Source organism: Gamsiella multidivaricata (genome assembly GCF_025024155.1).
Source record: "Gamsiella multidivaricata strain RSA 2152 chromosome Unknown BC939scaffold_10, whole genome shotgun sequence".
In the NCBI taxonomy this organism is placed as follows: Eukaryota; Fungi; Mortierellomycota; class Mortierellomycetes; order Mortierellales; family Mortierellaceae; genus Gamsiella; species Gamsiella multidivaricata.
The window spans coordinates 397181-413872 of record NW_026251718.1 but is presented as its reverse complement, the minus strand read 5'-3'; the positions used below and the strand labels follow the sequence as shown (position 1 = coordinate 413872).

Here is a 16692-nt window from a genome sequence, read left to right as displayed (position 1 = left end):
TCAGACGAATGCTCATCAGTCTTGGAATTTGTGCTCAGCTTCGAGGACAGGGCCGATTCTTTCGCATTAACATCGAGGCGTCCGCGCACCCAGCGTGTGATATCGCGCATCATGCGGGTTCGCGTACAGAGCTGCACCTGATCATTCCAGAGCTCCATCTCCCTCATGACAACGGCTGCAAAGTCGACCAGTAACATCTTTTCCCTTTCTGAGAACTCGGTTCGGGGTTTGGGATCGATAACGCACAGGGAGCCGATGTTGAGACCATCCGACGTTGCGAGCGCTGCACCAGCATAGAATCGTACCCTGGGACCACCAGTGACGGCAGGCAAATTCCTAAATCTCCAGTCTTCCGAAGCGTCCAAAACGACTAGAGGATCGCCGGCTGGCCGCAAGATGGCATGACCGCTTAATGAAACCTCTCTGCTGCACTCCATGTTCTCTGCCCGATGGTTTGCCTTGATCGTGACCTGGCTCTGGTCAACAAGACAGATCATACAGCCACTCACGTTCAGGACAGTCGCCACAAGTTGTGCAACACGTTGAAAGTTCATATCACTGCCGGTTTCGAGAATCTGAAAGCTGTACAGGGCCTTAAGGCGTTTCTCCTCAGTGGGTGGCGAAGGTGCAGCCAAAAAGGGCGGTGGATTAGCAATGTCATTTGGTTTGGCGTAATCTGGGAACGGGGGGAACTCTATTCCATGTCGCTTTTGGGTTTGGGGAGGGAGCTGGACATTGGGGAAGCGGCCTTCGCTGTACGCCTTCAGGAAGTCGTCCCATGAGCCGAACCCTGGATTACGATCGGTCCCTTTTTGACTCTCGTGAGCACTATACAGTATTGCATCGCCACTCTGGGCCCTGTGCTTTGACAAATTCGGTCGCGAGGCTGACGAATCTATTGAGGGCGGCGGTGTTGGGTTGGTTCCAGAGAAGGGTGGTCGTGTGCGCATACTCTGAGCAAATCCAGAGAGCCTCTTCCCCAGTCCTGGTCCAGGTTGTTTTGATATAGAGAGAAGGTTCTGTCCTGACTCTGACGTCCGCCTTGTCCGTGCTTCGTCCCCTTTGAGATGATACATGCTAGACTCGGATGCACTAAGGCCGTTGGACAAGTTTCCTGATACGGAGACGGTGTCCAATCCTAGACTCGCACATCCACCAGAGTGTTCGGAGTCCTGGTAGTAAGCAGCGAGCTGGTGTCCTGACGAGTCAAGCATGGGTTTTTGTGCCGACTTGGGAGATCTGACAATGTACACAAATATGACAGACAGACTGTGAGTACGCTGAACGGCTCCTAGTTTTTCCAACCTTCCCTTCCTGGTGTCGCACACGTCTTTTTGCTTTGGTAGTACAAAGATATTTTAGATGCAAATAGAGATTGCCACGCAGAGCTTACCTGGAAGAAGCCTGGCTTGCAGCGACGGAATTTGGATGAGCATCCAATCCCTCTGCATGGTGTCCTCTTGTGAAGTTAGGCATCCAGTTAAGAGTCTGTCCGTTGGATCTTCGACGATCTTTCAGCAGGGCGTCTGCAATTGAACTTCGTGGGTGCGTGGGACTGGTGGGAGATGCAGGTCCATTGGTTAAGCTAGAATTGGATGAGAAGAGGGTGGAAAGGATGGAGGACGAAAAGGAACGGAGGGAAGGGTCCGGTGTGGCTGATGGCTGGCTTTGTGAATGGTGTTGGTCATTCTGGAGTTGCAGAGGCTGTAACCGAGGCCGTGAGTGCGGTTTTTTTAAGGCATCCTGACTATCAGGGTCATCGTTCCTTGGGTCTGTCCCGCTGGAGTAGCACATGTCTGAACCGTTAGGATGTGGGGCTGTCGCAGAGCCATCGCCCGCAATCTGTGCTGCAAAGGCAGTGAGAGCAGGCAGGGGAGAGGTGATGGCACGCAAGAAGCGCGGGCGTTGTGGTTGTGGTGGAGAGATGGGTGGGACAGCCGAGTCGAGCGGACCATGCGGATGCATGTTCTTTGGAAAGGTCGGTGGAGAATTGGAGGTCATGGCCTATGTTGGTTTGGTCACTTTGGTCCCAGAAGCCCAGGAGAGGGTTTGGCGGCAGGGCAGGGCAGGGCAATGAGGGCCTATTGCAGACTGGTGGAGTGGGAGCCAGATAAGGGAGGGCATGGTGATTGGTTAGCGGGTTAGTGAGACGAAACAGGCAAAGGATGCGACCGATGGTGGGTGCGAGACATGATACGCCAGGAGCAAATTGCAGTTGGCTGTTGGTTGCTGGCTACTGGCTGGCGGTTGCTGGCTGCAATGGATGTATGGGTGTATGGATGGATGTAGACTACGTTGGTTGTGTTGTGGGTCAATGGACTTGATTAGATAAATGAAGCGTATATGATGCGGTAGGATCACAGGATAGAGAGACATGCAGGGAAAGAGGGGATGGGGGTGGCTGTTGTAAAGTGAGATCCCAGGGTATGACGATGACATAGTTATACATCTTGCACCTCATGCACAAGCAACAGCAACAGCAACAGCAGCAGCATATCCAAACAGCAGCATATCCAATTGCAGATGCATCCACATACAGGTTCATATCACACACTCAAGCAACGAGAGCATAACGACGTACAATGAAGGGGACAACGACATCCACAGCCACCGCTGGTGCTTGAAGGACCGAAGGACCGAAGGACAGGGGGAGAGGGAGGAAATAATAGGTGGAGCTTGATCCAAACTAGAAGACTATGTGTCTGCTTATTCTGTGGATGGGTGGTATGCTATCCCTTTTTTGGAGCGTAGGCACGAGGCGGGGCTTGAGTCTAAAGGGTGACTGGATAGGGCTGCGAAAGAGGAAGATGGGCAGGTCGTCTTTCTCGCCTATGTGGTGGCGGTGGGGCGGTGGGGCGGTGTGGAGTGGAGTGGAGCGGTGTGTGGGGGTGGGTTGTTGAGGACGGGTAAACGGGTATGTGTGAATGAAGCTTGTTCCTGGACTAGAAAGTGCGCACTGTTTCAGTGGGTGGGTGAGCGGGTGGGCGGGTGAGAGAGTGAAAGAGTGAGCGTCAGAAAGCGAGTGGGGCGGGTGAGCGGATGAACGAGTGAGCAAGTGGGATTCGAAAGAGGAATGGAGTGGGAGGTGGAAAAGCGGAAATGAAGGCGAATCGAGATGGATGTAGGCGGGGAAGGGGAGGGGGAGGGAAGAGAGCGTGAGTGCGAGTGCGAGTGCGAGTGCGAGGGAAAGGGAAAGGGAAAGGGCGGGAGGGAGAATGAGAGAGCGAGAGGGTGTGAGGGTGAGAGTGCGAGAGGGGAGATTTGACTGAGCAAATGATACAAATGATAATAAGAAGGAAAAGAAGGAAAAAGAAGGGGTCCCTCAGTGGTACAGAGGCAGCGAGACGATGGGTCGAGTATGCAACGCACTGAATCGAGCAGGGTACTCTGCAGAAAAGGAAAGAACAACAACAACGGAAACCCGGATACGAATGAGAATACGTCCCCACTTGGCGGCACACCAGCACACTCAACACTCAGCACTCAACGCCCGACAGCCAGCACCCAACACGCAGCACGCAACACCCATCCCCCACTCCCGTTCACCCCCACTTTCGCTCGCAGCAAACCCTAACGGGATGGAAACGGCTGCTAGTCGACAGTCAAATCGAGCTAAACTGAATCGGAGTGGATCTGGCGCCTTCTACATGTATCTACATGTACTATAGCCTGCACTCCAGCACTGTTCACACACAGACCAATTGTTACCTTGGAATGGCCTGCATAGAACTTAGTTTAGCGCTAGTCTTCAGTCGGGCAAAAGGGTCCGTTTTCTTTGGTCCCCAACTTGTTTGCAGTTTGTGGCCATGGCGATACCTGTATCTCCCTCCAAAAACAAAAGATCTCCCCCTCTCTCCACGCATCGTCGTCATTGCAACGCTCTACCATGCGCAACCAAAAAAGCGGATGCTCTAATGCCACATATAAAAACATTTGTAGAAAAAAGCGCAAAAGCGCCGCATGCGTCCCATGCCACTGGCCGCTTCCTTTAGAAAAACAATCGGTCGATACCGCCGCAAAAAACATGAATGTCGTTAGTGAGCTAATGAAAGTACGAGCGAAATTAAAGAATAAGGCGGGTCAGAATGCTACCACTCCGTAATAACTAAAACCCCGCCCCGCTCAGGATTGGTTCTCTGGCTTCGGATTGCAGATTCATCTATCCATCCGTCCAGAGTCTAGCCGTTTCTGTCTTTTAATTCCTTTCACACGCCGAACGTCTTTTGTTCTTGACTCTCCCGTGAAATTCGTGCGCAACAGACAATCATCACCAGCTGTAACCCCGCAGCGCTCTATCGATCATCAGCCGCTCTCCCAATTTCCACGGGAGTTCCTAATCGCAATCCCACATGGAAACCCTAAAACTTTTTTTGCATTCAACAGAAAACAGGGCGTTAAAAGACCGCTCACTGCTTACACATCTCTCCAGCGCAAAGTCTTCTGTCTCTTGCAAAGGACATTCAACATTCAACTATACGCAACGGCTTGGTTGCTTTTGCGCGTTTATCATGTCCAATTTTTAATGCCCCCTGCGGAACAGTGCCTTTATGTACCTACTGCCGTTCCCGGTGTGAAGTTGCACCATTGTCGCGTCTCCCTTCTTATTTAGAATACGAGGCGGTGTGGAAGGCTGATATAGAATGCGCTGCTGCAAGGCCTGCCATCCGCACGCTCAGTAAGACAAACGGACACACAGCAGCTATACGCGGCTGGAAAATAAGACATGCTCACAATCCACGACTGTTCTGGAAAAAGAAAATTCTTTTTTCCCAAGAGTGCACCTTCCGCACACCGATCAATGTATAGATAGACCTGTAGACCTACCATCGATAGTTAGATTATACATGACAAAAAAACGCTCCCCCAATACGAATGTTATCCCTCGGCTCTACAACGTCACTGAGGACGCCATTGAGTTCAGGTGGCAGGGCTTTACAACGCGCTTCCATCGCTTGTTTTGAAGGTTCTACATCGCTACAAAGTTTTGTCCTTTCTTCTTCACCGCCCCTAGATCTCGCTGCTGAATCGAACTTTTTGCACATCGCAGCACGCCGCTGTCTTTTCAAGCACCTGTTTGCTTACACTAGCCGCAAGCTTTTTTTTTTCAAACCCATTTTTTCATCGAAGCCTTGGATGCTGCGGAAGATGGCTTCGACGACTATATAAAATGGGTATTCAGAAATTTTACGGACAACGACAGGTTTTATGCTGTGGATGAAGATAATTATTCGCTTCAAGTGGCCAAGGCACTCTCCACATCAATAGGCGACGGATACTAAAGAAAAAAATGTCGTAGGCTAAATACCTATTCCTGTTGCCTCCTAGCCTTCCCGCGCAAATGTGCTACGGGCTCGAATCAAGACATTGCAAGACCTTTGCCCTACCGACAGCACGCGCATTCGTATTAACAAGGACAAACGGATTAAAAGAGAAAGCTGACAAAAGAGAAGCGTCAAGCCATTCTATATCGCTAAGAGTATTGCAAAACAGGAAGAGGAAATGGCAAAGCTGCCATACCCGATTCTATGGAACAGTGTCAGAGATGTTGCATTGAACAGAAATATTGAAACCATTAGTATTCAAGACACGCGTCTCCCTTACTTGAACCTCAGTCTTTGCCACTTTATATACCTTCACCACTGAACACTCCCTTTAACTTTTGCAACACCATGCTCCCAGACTTGAACTTATTGCATCCCTAACTGTGTTTTCTTCGTTGCAGTGGAAAGAGGATGGCTATTTTGAGCGATCCATCCCTTTGTTGGTCTCTCTCGGTTCAGAAGATAATGCGACGGAGACAGAAGACGCGTCAAACTGATTATTTCGCAGGATCTATTCTGTGCGCATGAATAAAAGATTTGACGCGAGCTAGCAATCACACCTTGTCCTCCTATTTCCCCGCATCTATCAAGGCCTGCCGAAACAAAAGGCTTCGCGTTCTTAGCAATGCATGCATGCGTTGATGCCTATGAAATCCGCGACTTTTGGCAACTCTCTACCGCTCCTTATATTGCAATGGATCTTCATTTCACCAAAGCACGCCTTTGGCTTTATCCATCCTTCTCCTACGCATCCCCAACTTTTCCTACAGAACCATGCTTCAATGCAAAATATACCTCTTATCCCTGATCTCGGGTGGCATACGAAAGCCCCGAATGACCTGCACACCCAGCTCGCGCCTTTTTCCCGAGCTACTCCCCATCCTAGCACCTCCAGCACCACCATCACCGCCAGTCAGCAAGCACTGGAGTCACCTTCAAAGCTCTCGACATCCAAGAACGATGCCTCAGGGGTCCCCCAAAGTGAAGAGGGGGGTTATGGTAAGATGAAGGAAATATGCTGTTTCAGTGCTTTCGTATTACATATTACTAACAGTTCAACTATAGGTTGTTGCACTCCAAAAAGCGTGTGTACCACAGGAACAAGCTATCTGTACGGACCATGCGTGTTCGCGCGTATGGATCGATCACACACCCCACATAGAATATATACATATCGCAGGGCACAGCAATTTGCCGGGATTGTCTCATTTGAACTCATCAAGAACATCCACAATAATAATAATAAAAACGGAAAAGCACAGTGTATAAAAGAAAAGCGTGCGTCCTCATTGTCCCCCCCCTCCCCCCATCTCTCAACATTTGTCTGACATCGCTCATGTCTTCTCATGCTAATTAATACGGGATTAGAAAAACATAACGTGTTTTGTAATAACCAGACTCCCACAGATGTATATATATCTCTTTAACATGAAGGTATGCAAGGCAACAAACAACAATTTTTTTTTCGATGCAGTGCAGTCTGAACCGAGTTATAAACATCTTTTTTTTTTTTTTTTTTTTTTTTTTTTTTTTTTTTTTTTCGCCGCGTCCTCGCTTGTGTAAAGCAAAAATTTTGAGAATGACACCATGAACAACAATTTAACATAGGCCCCCTCCCAGTATATCTCTCTCTCCCAAGAACTGGAGCGGTTGAGTCTTCCTCCCGGTCCTTCCATGATAGAATCTTTCCTCCAATGGAAGTGATACTCTTTTCTATGAGCAATTAAAAAAAAAAAAGTAAATAATTCTTACAGTCGCCCCGGGGGAAGTTTTGTACAGTTTGTAGTAAACAAAGAAAAACAAACAAACAAACAAATAAATAAATAAATAAATACGAAACGCGATTAAAATCTCTCTACGATCCACGTATGACGGACGCGACTAGCAGGGGACAGAATGGCCAAGGAATGAGAGCGAGTGCCTTTTTTTTTTCTCCGCACACTCTGTTTCCCAAGGAAGAGAAAACAGCATCCCACCTATGATAAAAAAAACCCCCCAGGATCCCGCAAAAGGATGACATCCCACACTCAACGTACCCGTATCACCTCTTTCTGTTCTACGATCGTATCCTGGAGACATAAGGAGTCCTTTTCATGAACCTTACCGGCACACGTACCGTGTCACCGAATGTACAATCTAGACTTGCTGATAATCAGGCTGTAGTCGTTCGATAGTCGAGTTGACTCATGAGCAATTGTGTGTTAGAGGTCCTTTGTTTGATGGCGTAACAGTAGTACAGTAGAGTACAAATACTTGTCTAGGTCTATCTATTCGGACACTGCTTGCCAATCCTTGATTGATTATGTAAGACTAATAAAAGTGTCCATCAAACGAATCGCGGGCTGAGCAAGGCTGCCTTCCTTGCTGCTTGACTTGCCAAGACTTCGGTCCGAGCCCGAAAGACCACGTCCCAGGAATCGTCAGACTGTCCGGTTGCCTCAATAGTCGCCATCAGACCTTCCTCTAATGATCCAAACGTAACGCCATCATCGCTGCAGGAAATATTCAGCCCGTCCTGTAGCAGAAGCATGAGCCTTGATCGTTCGATACTGCCGAGTTGACATCCGATGCGTGATGGCAGGAGGATGTCAGCTATTGAAAAAAAAAAACAAAAAAAAAAAGCGGGATGATTGCCAGTGTCAATTAATGCGTCAGACCAAATAATTACACCTTACCCATCGCGACTATTTGCAACATACCGAGAGGAGTCTGCCATTCTTGGAAGCAGTGCGCAAGGTCAGGAAATCGTGGGATTGAAAATGAGACCGAGTTCATGCCCGCATCTTCGTCTCGACTCTGCTTATGATCAAACAACACATGCACAGTGTTCGAAAGAACTCTCTGCACAGTGCGTGATCTGTCCAGATATTCATCGTCCGCAAGTAAAGAAGACTCCACTTGGATGACACCGAGAAGCAGACTGCAGTTTTTGGGACGCAATCGGGGTATATGTGATCCACGCATGTTATATTGCGAGGCTGACAAACGAATATTGTACAAAGTTTCCTTGGACTGATTCCGTACTTCGACACCAAACCAGACTGAGTCTGGTGAAATCCATCCCGCAGCACTTTTCGTCGTCACTAAAAGATTTCCAGGATCATCAGGACTGACAAGATTGACAGCATCCAAGATCTCTGTATCTGACGTCCCATTGTTTGGTTGTGCGAATAAAGTAGGGGTCAGGGTGTTACCCACAATTGGAATCAATCGCTCTAGTACCCGTCTTTGTCGTTCCATTCTTTTTCTTTGAAGCAAGACCAATCCTTCGCGATTGATAAAATCGTTGAAACTGTGATCACCTCCTGTGTTAAATATGGACCGAAGGGGACCAGCCATCATATCCTGACAGTCCTGTATGATGTCGCCCTTGCTGACAAGAGAGTCCTGAAGACGCTGAATTCTTTTCTGCTTGAGCTCTAGCTGCTGTTCCAAAGCCGTATGCGCGCTCTCCATGTGGATCTTTGCTCTAGCGACGCCTTCATCCGTTGGGGCTGTTTGCAAGCCCATGAGTACGCGTGGCGAGGCTGGGTAAATGGTGCAGTTCAAGGTGGTGTGCTGACTGCGGCCAGTCAAAATCAACACAGAACAGAGTCCCACATCCCGAATGTCGGCCAAGATAGTATCGTCTTTGGTCCCAGTCCAGTCTTGGAGATACACAAAGATTCGCCGATTAGATTAGAATGCATAATAACAAACTATGGTCCCTGAACTTACAAAAAGAAAAAAGAGGACACTGATGCTTACCTTTCAGTAGCCGACCTGTAGTTGCGTCGAGCAAGTAGGCATTCATATCCGCCAGAGCCAATAGACAGATCCGCGAGATGCTGTCAACAGCTTGACATTCGGCAAGGATACTGAGCAGAAACAAATATATTGTACTATCAGCACGCATGTAGATTTCTGGAGAAAACGTGTAGAGAGAGAGAGAACTCCACTTACAGTTCCACTGGCACTGAAGACAGTGCAGTGCTCCACTGCAAGACACCATGTTTGAAAAACACCATTTCTCCCGATCGTGTCTGCGCCCATACGCAACTGAATGACGGAGTTGGTTCAGTATCGTCTGCTACAACGACGCGGACCAGCTTTTCCTTGTACTCTGCAGGAATTGCAGCGACATGTATGGTTGGTGGCGAGTGTTGTTGGTGCTGGATACGACCTACAAGTGACGAGCCTTGGCTGGCGGTAATGCGATTGACATCCGTGGGATGGGCGTAGAATAGACACCAGGGTCGATTGTCAAATGCCTCTGTGATGCCGGCAATGCAGTTCGTCTCCAAGTGACCCTGCAGTAGTCGTTGTTCGCTGGGGGTCCATTCGTACAGGTCGTACCCATCAATACGGTCTCGCCTGCTGCTCTTTGATCCAATACAAATGCTTGTGCTCGAAACAATGCGGCAAACTATGGTGAGAGATACCTATTAGATCTGTCGTCCAGTGTCGAGCCAAAAAATCGGTTCCCATGATATCTACCTACATTCCACTCGTCCTAGACTCAAGCCGATCGCGGCAATGACCGACTGATTCTCCACTTCCACACAGTGGCACTCCAACTGCTGAAGCACATCATCATATACGATTAAGTGAGGCCGCAGGCTGTGGTAAGATGTTGTGAAGCAAAAGACGTGTTAACGTCTCGTGTCATTGAACGCGAAGGTCCACTGAAGATAGTATGAAAACTTACAGTGCGTCCTCGTCAGAACATAGCTTTCCAAAACACAATATCCGAGGTGCTTGCAAGCACTCGGACGAGACTGTCAATTGCTCCTGGTGATTTAACGTCGCTATGCCAGGCGTTTCGTTGGATTCAGTCAGCTTGTAGACGTGAATACGGATACGGACTGATCCCTGGCTTCGGTCCGAGACGGTGGCAAACAGAGTATATGGGGCATGGTGTAGCCACATCGCGTCTGGTCTACACTCTTGTCCCGGTCCTGATCTGCTCCTGGTCCTGGTTCTGGTCCCGGTGTGAATTGGGTCGAAGCGTACCGGATCTCTTTGGCATCAACGAAGCAGGTCTTCAACGTCCAAGGTAGGCCTTTCCACGTGATGGACTCCAAGTCTTCTGCGCAGAGGGATTCTCTCCTCCTCCTCCTCCTCCTCCTCCTCCTCCTCCTCCTCCTCCTGAGTCTCCTCGTACAGAAGCAACCATGAGTCTCCTTCAACGAATTCGGCTAGAGTCCTTCAAGGTGCTCTCATGTCAAGGATCTGCTTCATGCAGGAGAGTCCCAGCTCCAGCATTACGCGCCTCATGTGCCAATCGTTCGCGGTTCCTGTCGACCACCACCTCAACCTCTGGATCTTTCATTCACCTTCCCACGCGCGGTCTCCTGGAGATTCGTGGAAAGGACGCCTCCAAATTCCTTCAGGGTCTGATCACCAACCATATGCCTCGTATTGAGAATGGCGGTAGTGGGTTCCTTGCTGCGTTTCTTAGTCCCAAGGTATTGGATCGACCCTTGTGTGGGACCACCCGTCTGCGCACTTGCTCCCCTGTTGATCATATCACCAACGAAGGATCATCTTGATAACTCGGCACTCCATTTTTTAGGGAAGGGTCATGTACGATGTCTTTATTCACCCAACAAACAGCACTACGGAGGGTGCCGATCCGGCGTTCCTGATCGAGTGCGATGCTAGGGCTCTTCCGGAACTCCATAAACACATTGCGCGATTCGTATTGCGATCCAAGGTCAAGATGGTTGGCGTAACAGAGTCCTTTGACGTATATTCAGTGCTGGATGGCAATGAAGCTGGTACCAGTGATACCTCTGTCCCGGATAACGTCGCGGTCATGGAGCGACTTGGCAAGATGAATGCCACAATTGGCATGCTTGACAACAGGGCAAGCAACAGAATGGGATACCGAGTGGTGATTCCCAAAGGGCAATCCTGTAAGTCTGATTCGCGTCGGTTGTATCGCGACTCTGTCCAAAGAGCTCCATAACTTCTTGAACAACACGACTGACTGAAAAATCGTCTCCTTCAATAGTATCGCTCCCGGGGGACTATAGACAAGGGACATTAGAGGAATACCATGTGCGCAGGATCATCAATGGAGTACCAGAAGGAGTTGACGACTTTATTGCGGGAACCAGTCTACCCTTGGAATGCGATCTCGACTACATGAACGGAGGTAGGCCGGGAGTCTCATAAATTTGATACGATGGATGGTCGTACAAGGCATTGAAGTTGTGATTCTCATGGACCCGATCTCTTTCCCTGGCTATTTCTTTATTCAGTTGACTTTAGGAAGGGATGCTACGTTGGTCAGGAACTGACGATCCGCACGTACCATAAAGGCATCATCAGAAAGAGAGTTATGCCCGTACAGTACTACAAGCCCGAGGATCCGTAAGTCGTAATAGAAAATGAGCTTATTTTACTGATCTTGGACAATGTGGCTGACACATTTCATTTTCGTCGATCTATCGATTTCTGGACCACTGCTAGTGAGCCTGAGGTGGTCCAGTTTAACAAGAGCGCATCCCACGTAATCCCTCCGCAATCAGAGCTGTTTCCTGTCAAAAGCGAGAAAGCGTCGCAGCCTGCTGCGTCGTCGTCTTCAGCAAGGCCCGTCAGGGCATCGGGCAAGACTGGATCGAACGTTGGCAACATTGGTCTGGCGCTGGTCAAGCTGGATGATGTGGCGAACGGAAGCACGTTCAATGTGATGGATCGTGAAGGGACGAATGTCCATGTAAAGGCATTCTTCCCGACATGGTGGCCCCAGCAGCCGATCTCTGAGGAAAGTGCAGGCGACTCCTAGGAATAGAACGAGAGAATACAATAAACCATGTACCCATGCACGATCTCATGCAACGCGCTTCGAAAAGAATTAAAGACAGTGCCGTCACGTCACAGGACGCATCCTCGTATCGTTCCATGGCTCGTTCTTTGTTCGCGTACCTCCTTCAAGAACCCCTTCCCTCATTCCCCTCATTCCCCCTTTCTTCTTCTCATTCCATTTTGTTCCCACACACACCCTCAACACACTCGTCTTCCTTACCCACCAACAAGTAAACGCGACATATGATGGCCGAACTAAAAAAGTCCGACAACAGCACGGTCCCCAGGAGACCTATGCACCATCGACGCAACTTTACAGGTATAGTGAAAGTGGTCGATTCCCCGTAAAGACGCGCTTCTATAATATCTCTACGCGTCTGCAGATGCAGAATGGCATCAGAAATTGCAGAAGAGGGATGCTTCTAGTAGTGGTCGCGATGCAATGCATCTGTCTCTAACCATATCTAACGTTCTCTCTCTCTGCATTTTAAAGGTTTGACCTCGAAGGAACTCGATGCTGAGAGATCCAAATGGCCCAAGAAGACGGTCGAACTCTGGGAGAGATTGAGCAAGAAAGAAGCCAACGGTAAGTTTTTATCTGCTTGAGTGTCAATGTTTACCGTTTACCCATGCTCGATTACCTAGTTTTTCAGTCTTGGAGATAAGCGGACATGCATCGCTTCTTTTTTTTTTTTTTTTTTAACTGACAAAATGTTTCGCGTATTGCCAATTTTCTCTATATCAATGGGGTCTGGCTCTTTGATAACGATAACAATGATGCACTGGCAGACCTCGAGTCCATTGAGAAGAGCATCGTTCACCATGTTACCACGACGCTGGCCCGTGCTGCGTATAACATGGACAACTTTACTGCCTACCAGGCTGTGGCTCTCAGGTACATCCACCACCCAAGCGCATATATCAAGGGCCCTACTGCATTTTTCATAAATGTGCATAACTGTCCTTTTTGAACTCGCAGACTAAATATGTTCACCTCTTTGTTTTTCGTCCTTGTCCCCCCTCCACAGCACTCGCGACCGTCTTATCAGTCGCTGGAACGAGACCCAGGGTGTAAGTACTATGATTTTCTGTCCCGGTGAGGGGGGTGTGGGAATGTTTTTTTACTTGTTTGTAAATTACATTCATTTGGGGAGGTTGTTCTGCATATTATAAAAAAATATGCAGAATTGGAGGACCGATGACGATCTGCCTAGTCCGCCGGCAGGTGGTCGTGGTGATGACATTCCCTCCTTTCTTTTCTTGGTGGGCAGTGTTGAACACAGAAAGACATTATTATCGCTCATGAATGGGTCAATGCGGAGAAAAAGAAACGCCCATTTGCATCAAAAGAGAAAATTAATCTGTCTTTTGTGTGCGCATCTGCCTCTCTCATAGCAACTATCCAAGGCCGATCCCAAGCGTGTCTACTACCTGTCGCTCGAGTTCTTGCTCGGTCGATCCATGGACAATGCTCTGCTCAACATGGGCCTGAAAGATGTTTACGGAAGTAAGTAGTCAATGAAATGTAATCCATTGTTTGAGGTCTCAGGCTGTCCCTCTGCCTTGTGAGCTGGCAATAGAAAGATAACCAATATGTTTATATGCTTGTTCCGGTTGACCATAATTAGAGGGCATCGAGGAGCTCGGTTTCAATATGGAGGATGTGATCGAGTCCGAAGTCGATGCCGCCCTTGGTAACGGTGGTCTCGGTCGTCTTGCGGCCTGTTATATGGACTCCCTGGCCACACTCGATTACCCGGCCTGGGGTTATGGCCTCCGATACAACTATGGTATCTTCAAGCAAAGGTATTGAATCTTTGACTCCGTTTTCGCTTCCTTGTGAATCCATGGTCACACGTGTTACTATACATTGGGCGTGAGGTGCATTTATTGGTTAGGCTGACAATGCTGCAATGTTCTTTCCATATGGTGTTTGCCTCTTGTAGAATCGTTGATGGTTACCAGACCGAGTACCCAGACTATTGGTTGAACTTTGATAATCCCTGGGAGCTGGCCCGTCTCGATATCTCGATCCAGATTGGATTCGGTGGCCATGTCCAGATCACACAGGACGAATATGGTGTAACCCGCCACAACTGGATCCCCGCGACCAGCGTTCAGGCCATCGCCTACGATGTGCCCATCCCTGGATACGCTACCGAGAACTGCAACAACATCCGTCTCTGGCGCAGTAAGCCTACCAAGGCCTTTGATCTGACCAGCTTCAACGAGGGCAACTACGAAAAGTCGGTTGAGGATGCCACCAACGCTGAAAAGATCACCAGTGTCCTGTACCCTAACGACAACACCATGGCCGGAAAGGAGCTCCGCTTGAAGCAGCAGTACTTCTGGACTGCCGCGTCTCTCCATGACATTGTCCGTCGGTTCAAGAAGTCGATGCGTGAGTGGTCCGAATTTCCTGACCAGGTTGCCATCCAACTTAACGATACCCACCCCACTTTGGCCATTGTTGAGCTCCAGCGTCTTTTGGTCGATGAGGAGATGTTGAGCTGGGACGATGCTTGGGACATCGTGACCAAGATCTTTGCCTTCACCAACCACACTGTCCTTCCCGAGGCTATGGAGAAGTGGTCTGTCCCCATGTTTGAGTATTTGTTACCCAGACATTTGCAGATCATCTTTGATATCAATCTGGTAAGTTGTATGGTGGTTTACGTACTATGTCATTCATTATATATCTGATTACCGTACATCGAATCTCACAATCTCATATTGTGGTTGTATTACAGTTCTTCTTGCAAAAGGTCGAGAAGAAGTTCCCCAACGACCGTGGCCTGTTGAACCGCATGTCGATCATTGAGGAGGCCCAACCCCAGCAGATCAGGATGGCCCACCTGGCTGTTGTTGGCTCGCACAAGGTCAACGGAGTCGCCGCCCTGCACTCGAACCTCATCAAGACCACCGTAAGTGATTCTTCTCATTCTTCTCATTCCTCTTGCTTCAAAGGAACGCGATCATAAGCCCGTCATTACGACATCGCATCTAAATTGCCATTTCTTCATGTTTAACTGCATATAGATCTTCAAAGACTTTGTTGATTACTATGGTGAGGAAAAGTTCGTGAACAAGACTAATGGTATCACGCCCAGACGTTGGTTGCATCAGGCCAATCCTCAGTTGAGTGCTTTCATCACCGAGACTCTTGGCAGCGATAAGTGGCTCAAGGAGCTCTCGCTTCTCAAGGGCCTCAACAAGAAGGTCGGTGACGCAGCGTTCCGCAAGAAATGGATGGCGATCAAGCGCGCCAACAAGGTTCGCTTGGCCGAGCTGATTAAGACTCGCTGTGATATCGAGGTCAGCCCCGATGCTCTCTTCGATGTCCAGGTTAAGCGTATCCACGAGTACAAGCGCCAGTTCATGAACATCTTGTAGTAAGTTGACTGTGGTTTCAGTGCCGCTTCGGCGTCAGAGAGCTGCGATGTTACGATGAATAACATTTGTACATGATGCTTCATCTTCTAGCGTCATCCACCGTTACCGCGCCATCAAGTCGATGAGCGCTGCTCAAAAGGCTGGTGTTCAACCCCGCGTTGTCATCTTTGGTGGCAAGGCCGCTCCTGGATACTACATTGCCAAGCTGGTCATCAAGCTGATCAACAGCGTCGCGGCCGTTGTGAACCAGGATCCCGCCGTTGGTGATCTCCTGAAAGTCGTATTTATCCCTGACTATAACGTCTCCGTCGCGGAGGTTATCGTTCCTGCCAGTGATATCTCTCAGGTATATGTACTCCGTGCTGATACCGTCATTTGAGTGCCTACAAACGATCCTCACTAACACATTGACGAATTTTCTCTTCTTTTTTTGGGGCGACAAATGTAGCATATCTCGACTGCCGGAACGGAGGCGTCGGGTACGTCGAACATGAAGTTTGTGTTGAACGGCGGTATCATCATTGGAACTCTTGATGGAGCCAACATTGAGATCATGGAGGAGATTGGTGAAGACAACATCTTCATCTTTGGCTGCATGGCCCACGAGGTCGAAGATCTTCGCCATGCTCAGAGGTGCGTTTTTTTTATATATCTTTCTGTCGTGTAGCAATGGCTGAACGTTGACGACATGAACTTGTGCTGACATCTGGATCATATCTTATCTTTAAAACAGATACCGAAGCGTGCCTATGGACCCTGCCCTGCAGGGCGTCATTTCTGCGATCGAGAAGGGAACGTTTGAGGATCCCAAGATCTTCCAGCCCTTGATCAGCACGCTCACAGTCGGCAAGGACTTTTACCTGATCTCTGCGGATTTTGCATCGTACATCGTCGCGAACCAGCAGGTTGATGCTGCGTACAAGAACCAGCAGGAGTGGGCCAAGAAGAGTATCCTCTGCACCGCCAACATGGGCAAATTCTCGTCGTAAGTTTTAGTGGTCATAAGGACACGACAGTTTTGTTTCCGGATATGGTGCGATAGGTATGTCTTTCCTAACTTTACTTCTATTGTGTGGTCATAATATCCCTAGGGATCGTTCGGTCAAGGAGTACGCTGATGAGATCTGGCACATCAAGCAGCATGCTGTCCAGGACGAAGGATACCGCAACTAAATACGGAAAGTTG

The 16692-nt window shown here is 48.9% G+C and overlaps 3 protein-coding genes across 3 annotated transcripts; 2 read left to right on the top strand and 1 right to left on the bottom strand.

Annotated features, from left to right (window-relative positions):
• Positions 1-7517: 7517 nt before the first annotated feature.
• On the bottom strand, positions 7518-10428 carry BC939DRAFT_441340 (uncharacterized protein). The gene is made up of 6 exons (XM_051554211.1): positions 10009-10428; positions 9802-9920; positions 9264-9726; positions 9069-9178; positions 8021-8968; positions 7518-7913 (listed from the first exon to the last, which is right to left on the bottom strand). The coding sequence occupies exons 1-6, from the start codon at positions 10227-10229 to the stop codon at positions 7648-7650; spliced, it is 2127 nt and encodes a 708-aa protein (XP_051415716.1). The 5' UTR covers positions 10230-10428; the 3' UTR covers positions 7518-7647.
• BC939DRAFT_526131 (uncharacterized protein) lies at positions 10407-12182 on the top strand. Its single transcript, XM_051561350.1, has 5 exons — positions 10407-10768; positions 10876-11218; positions 11317-11460; positions 11567-11678; positions 11778-12182. Exons 1-5 carry the CDS (start codon positions 10475-10477, stop codon positions 12091-12093), a joined length of 1209 nt encoding a protein of 402 aa, XP_051415715.1. The 5' UTR covers positions 10407-10474; the 3' UTR covers positions 12094-12182.
• A 177-nt stretch (positions 12183-12359) lies between these two features.
• On the top strand, positions 12360-16679 carry BC939DRAFT_500109 (glycosyl transferase; the record flags this gene model as incomplete). The annotated part of the gene is made up of 13 exons (XM_051560010.1): positions 12360-12432; positions 12607-12699; positions 12903-13008; positions 13142-13184; positions 13509-13620; positions 13742-13919; positions 14060-14768; positions 14864-15037; positions 15153-15505; positions 15597-15852; positions 15955-16139; positions 16240-16491; positions 16598-16679. The coding sequence occupies 13 exons, from the start codon at positions 12360-12362 to the stop codon at positions 16677-16679; spliced, it is 2616 nt and encodes an 871-aa protein (XP_051415714.1).
• Positions 16680-16692: the final 13 nt, after the last annotated feature.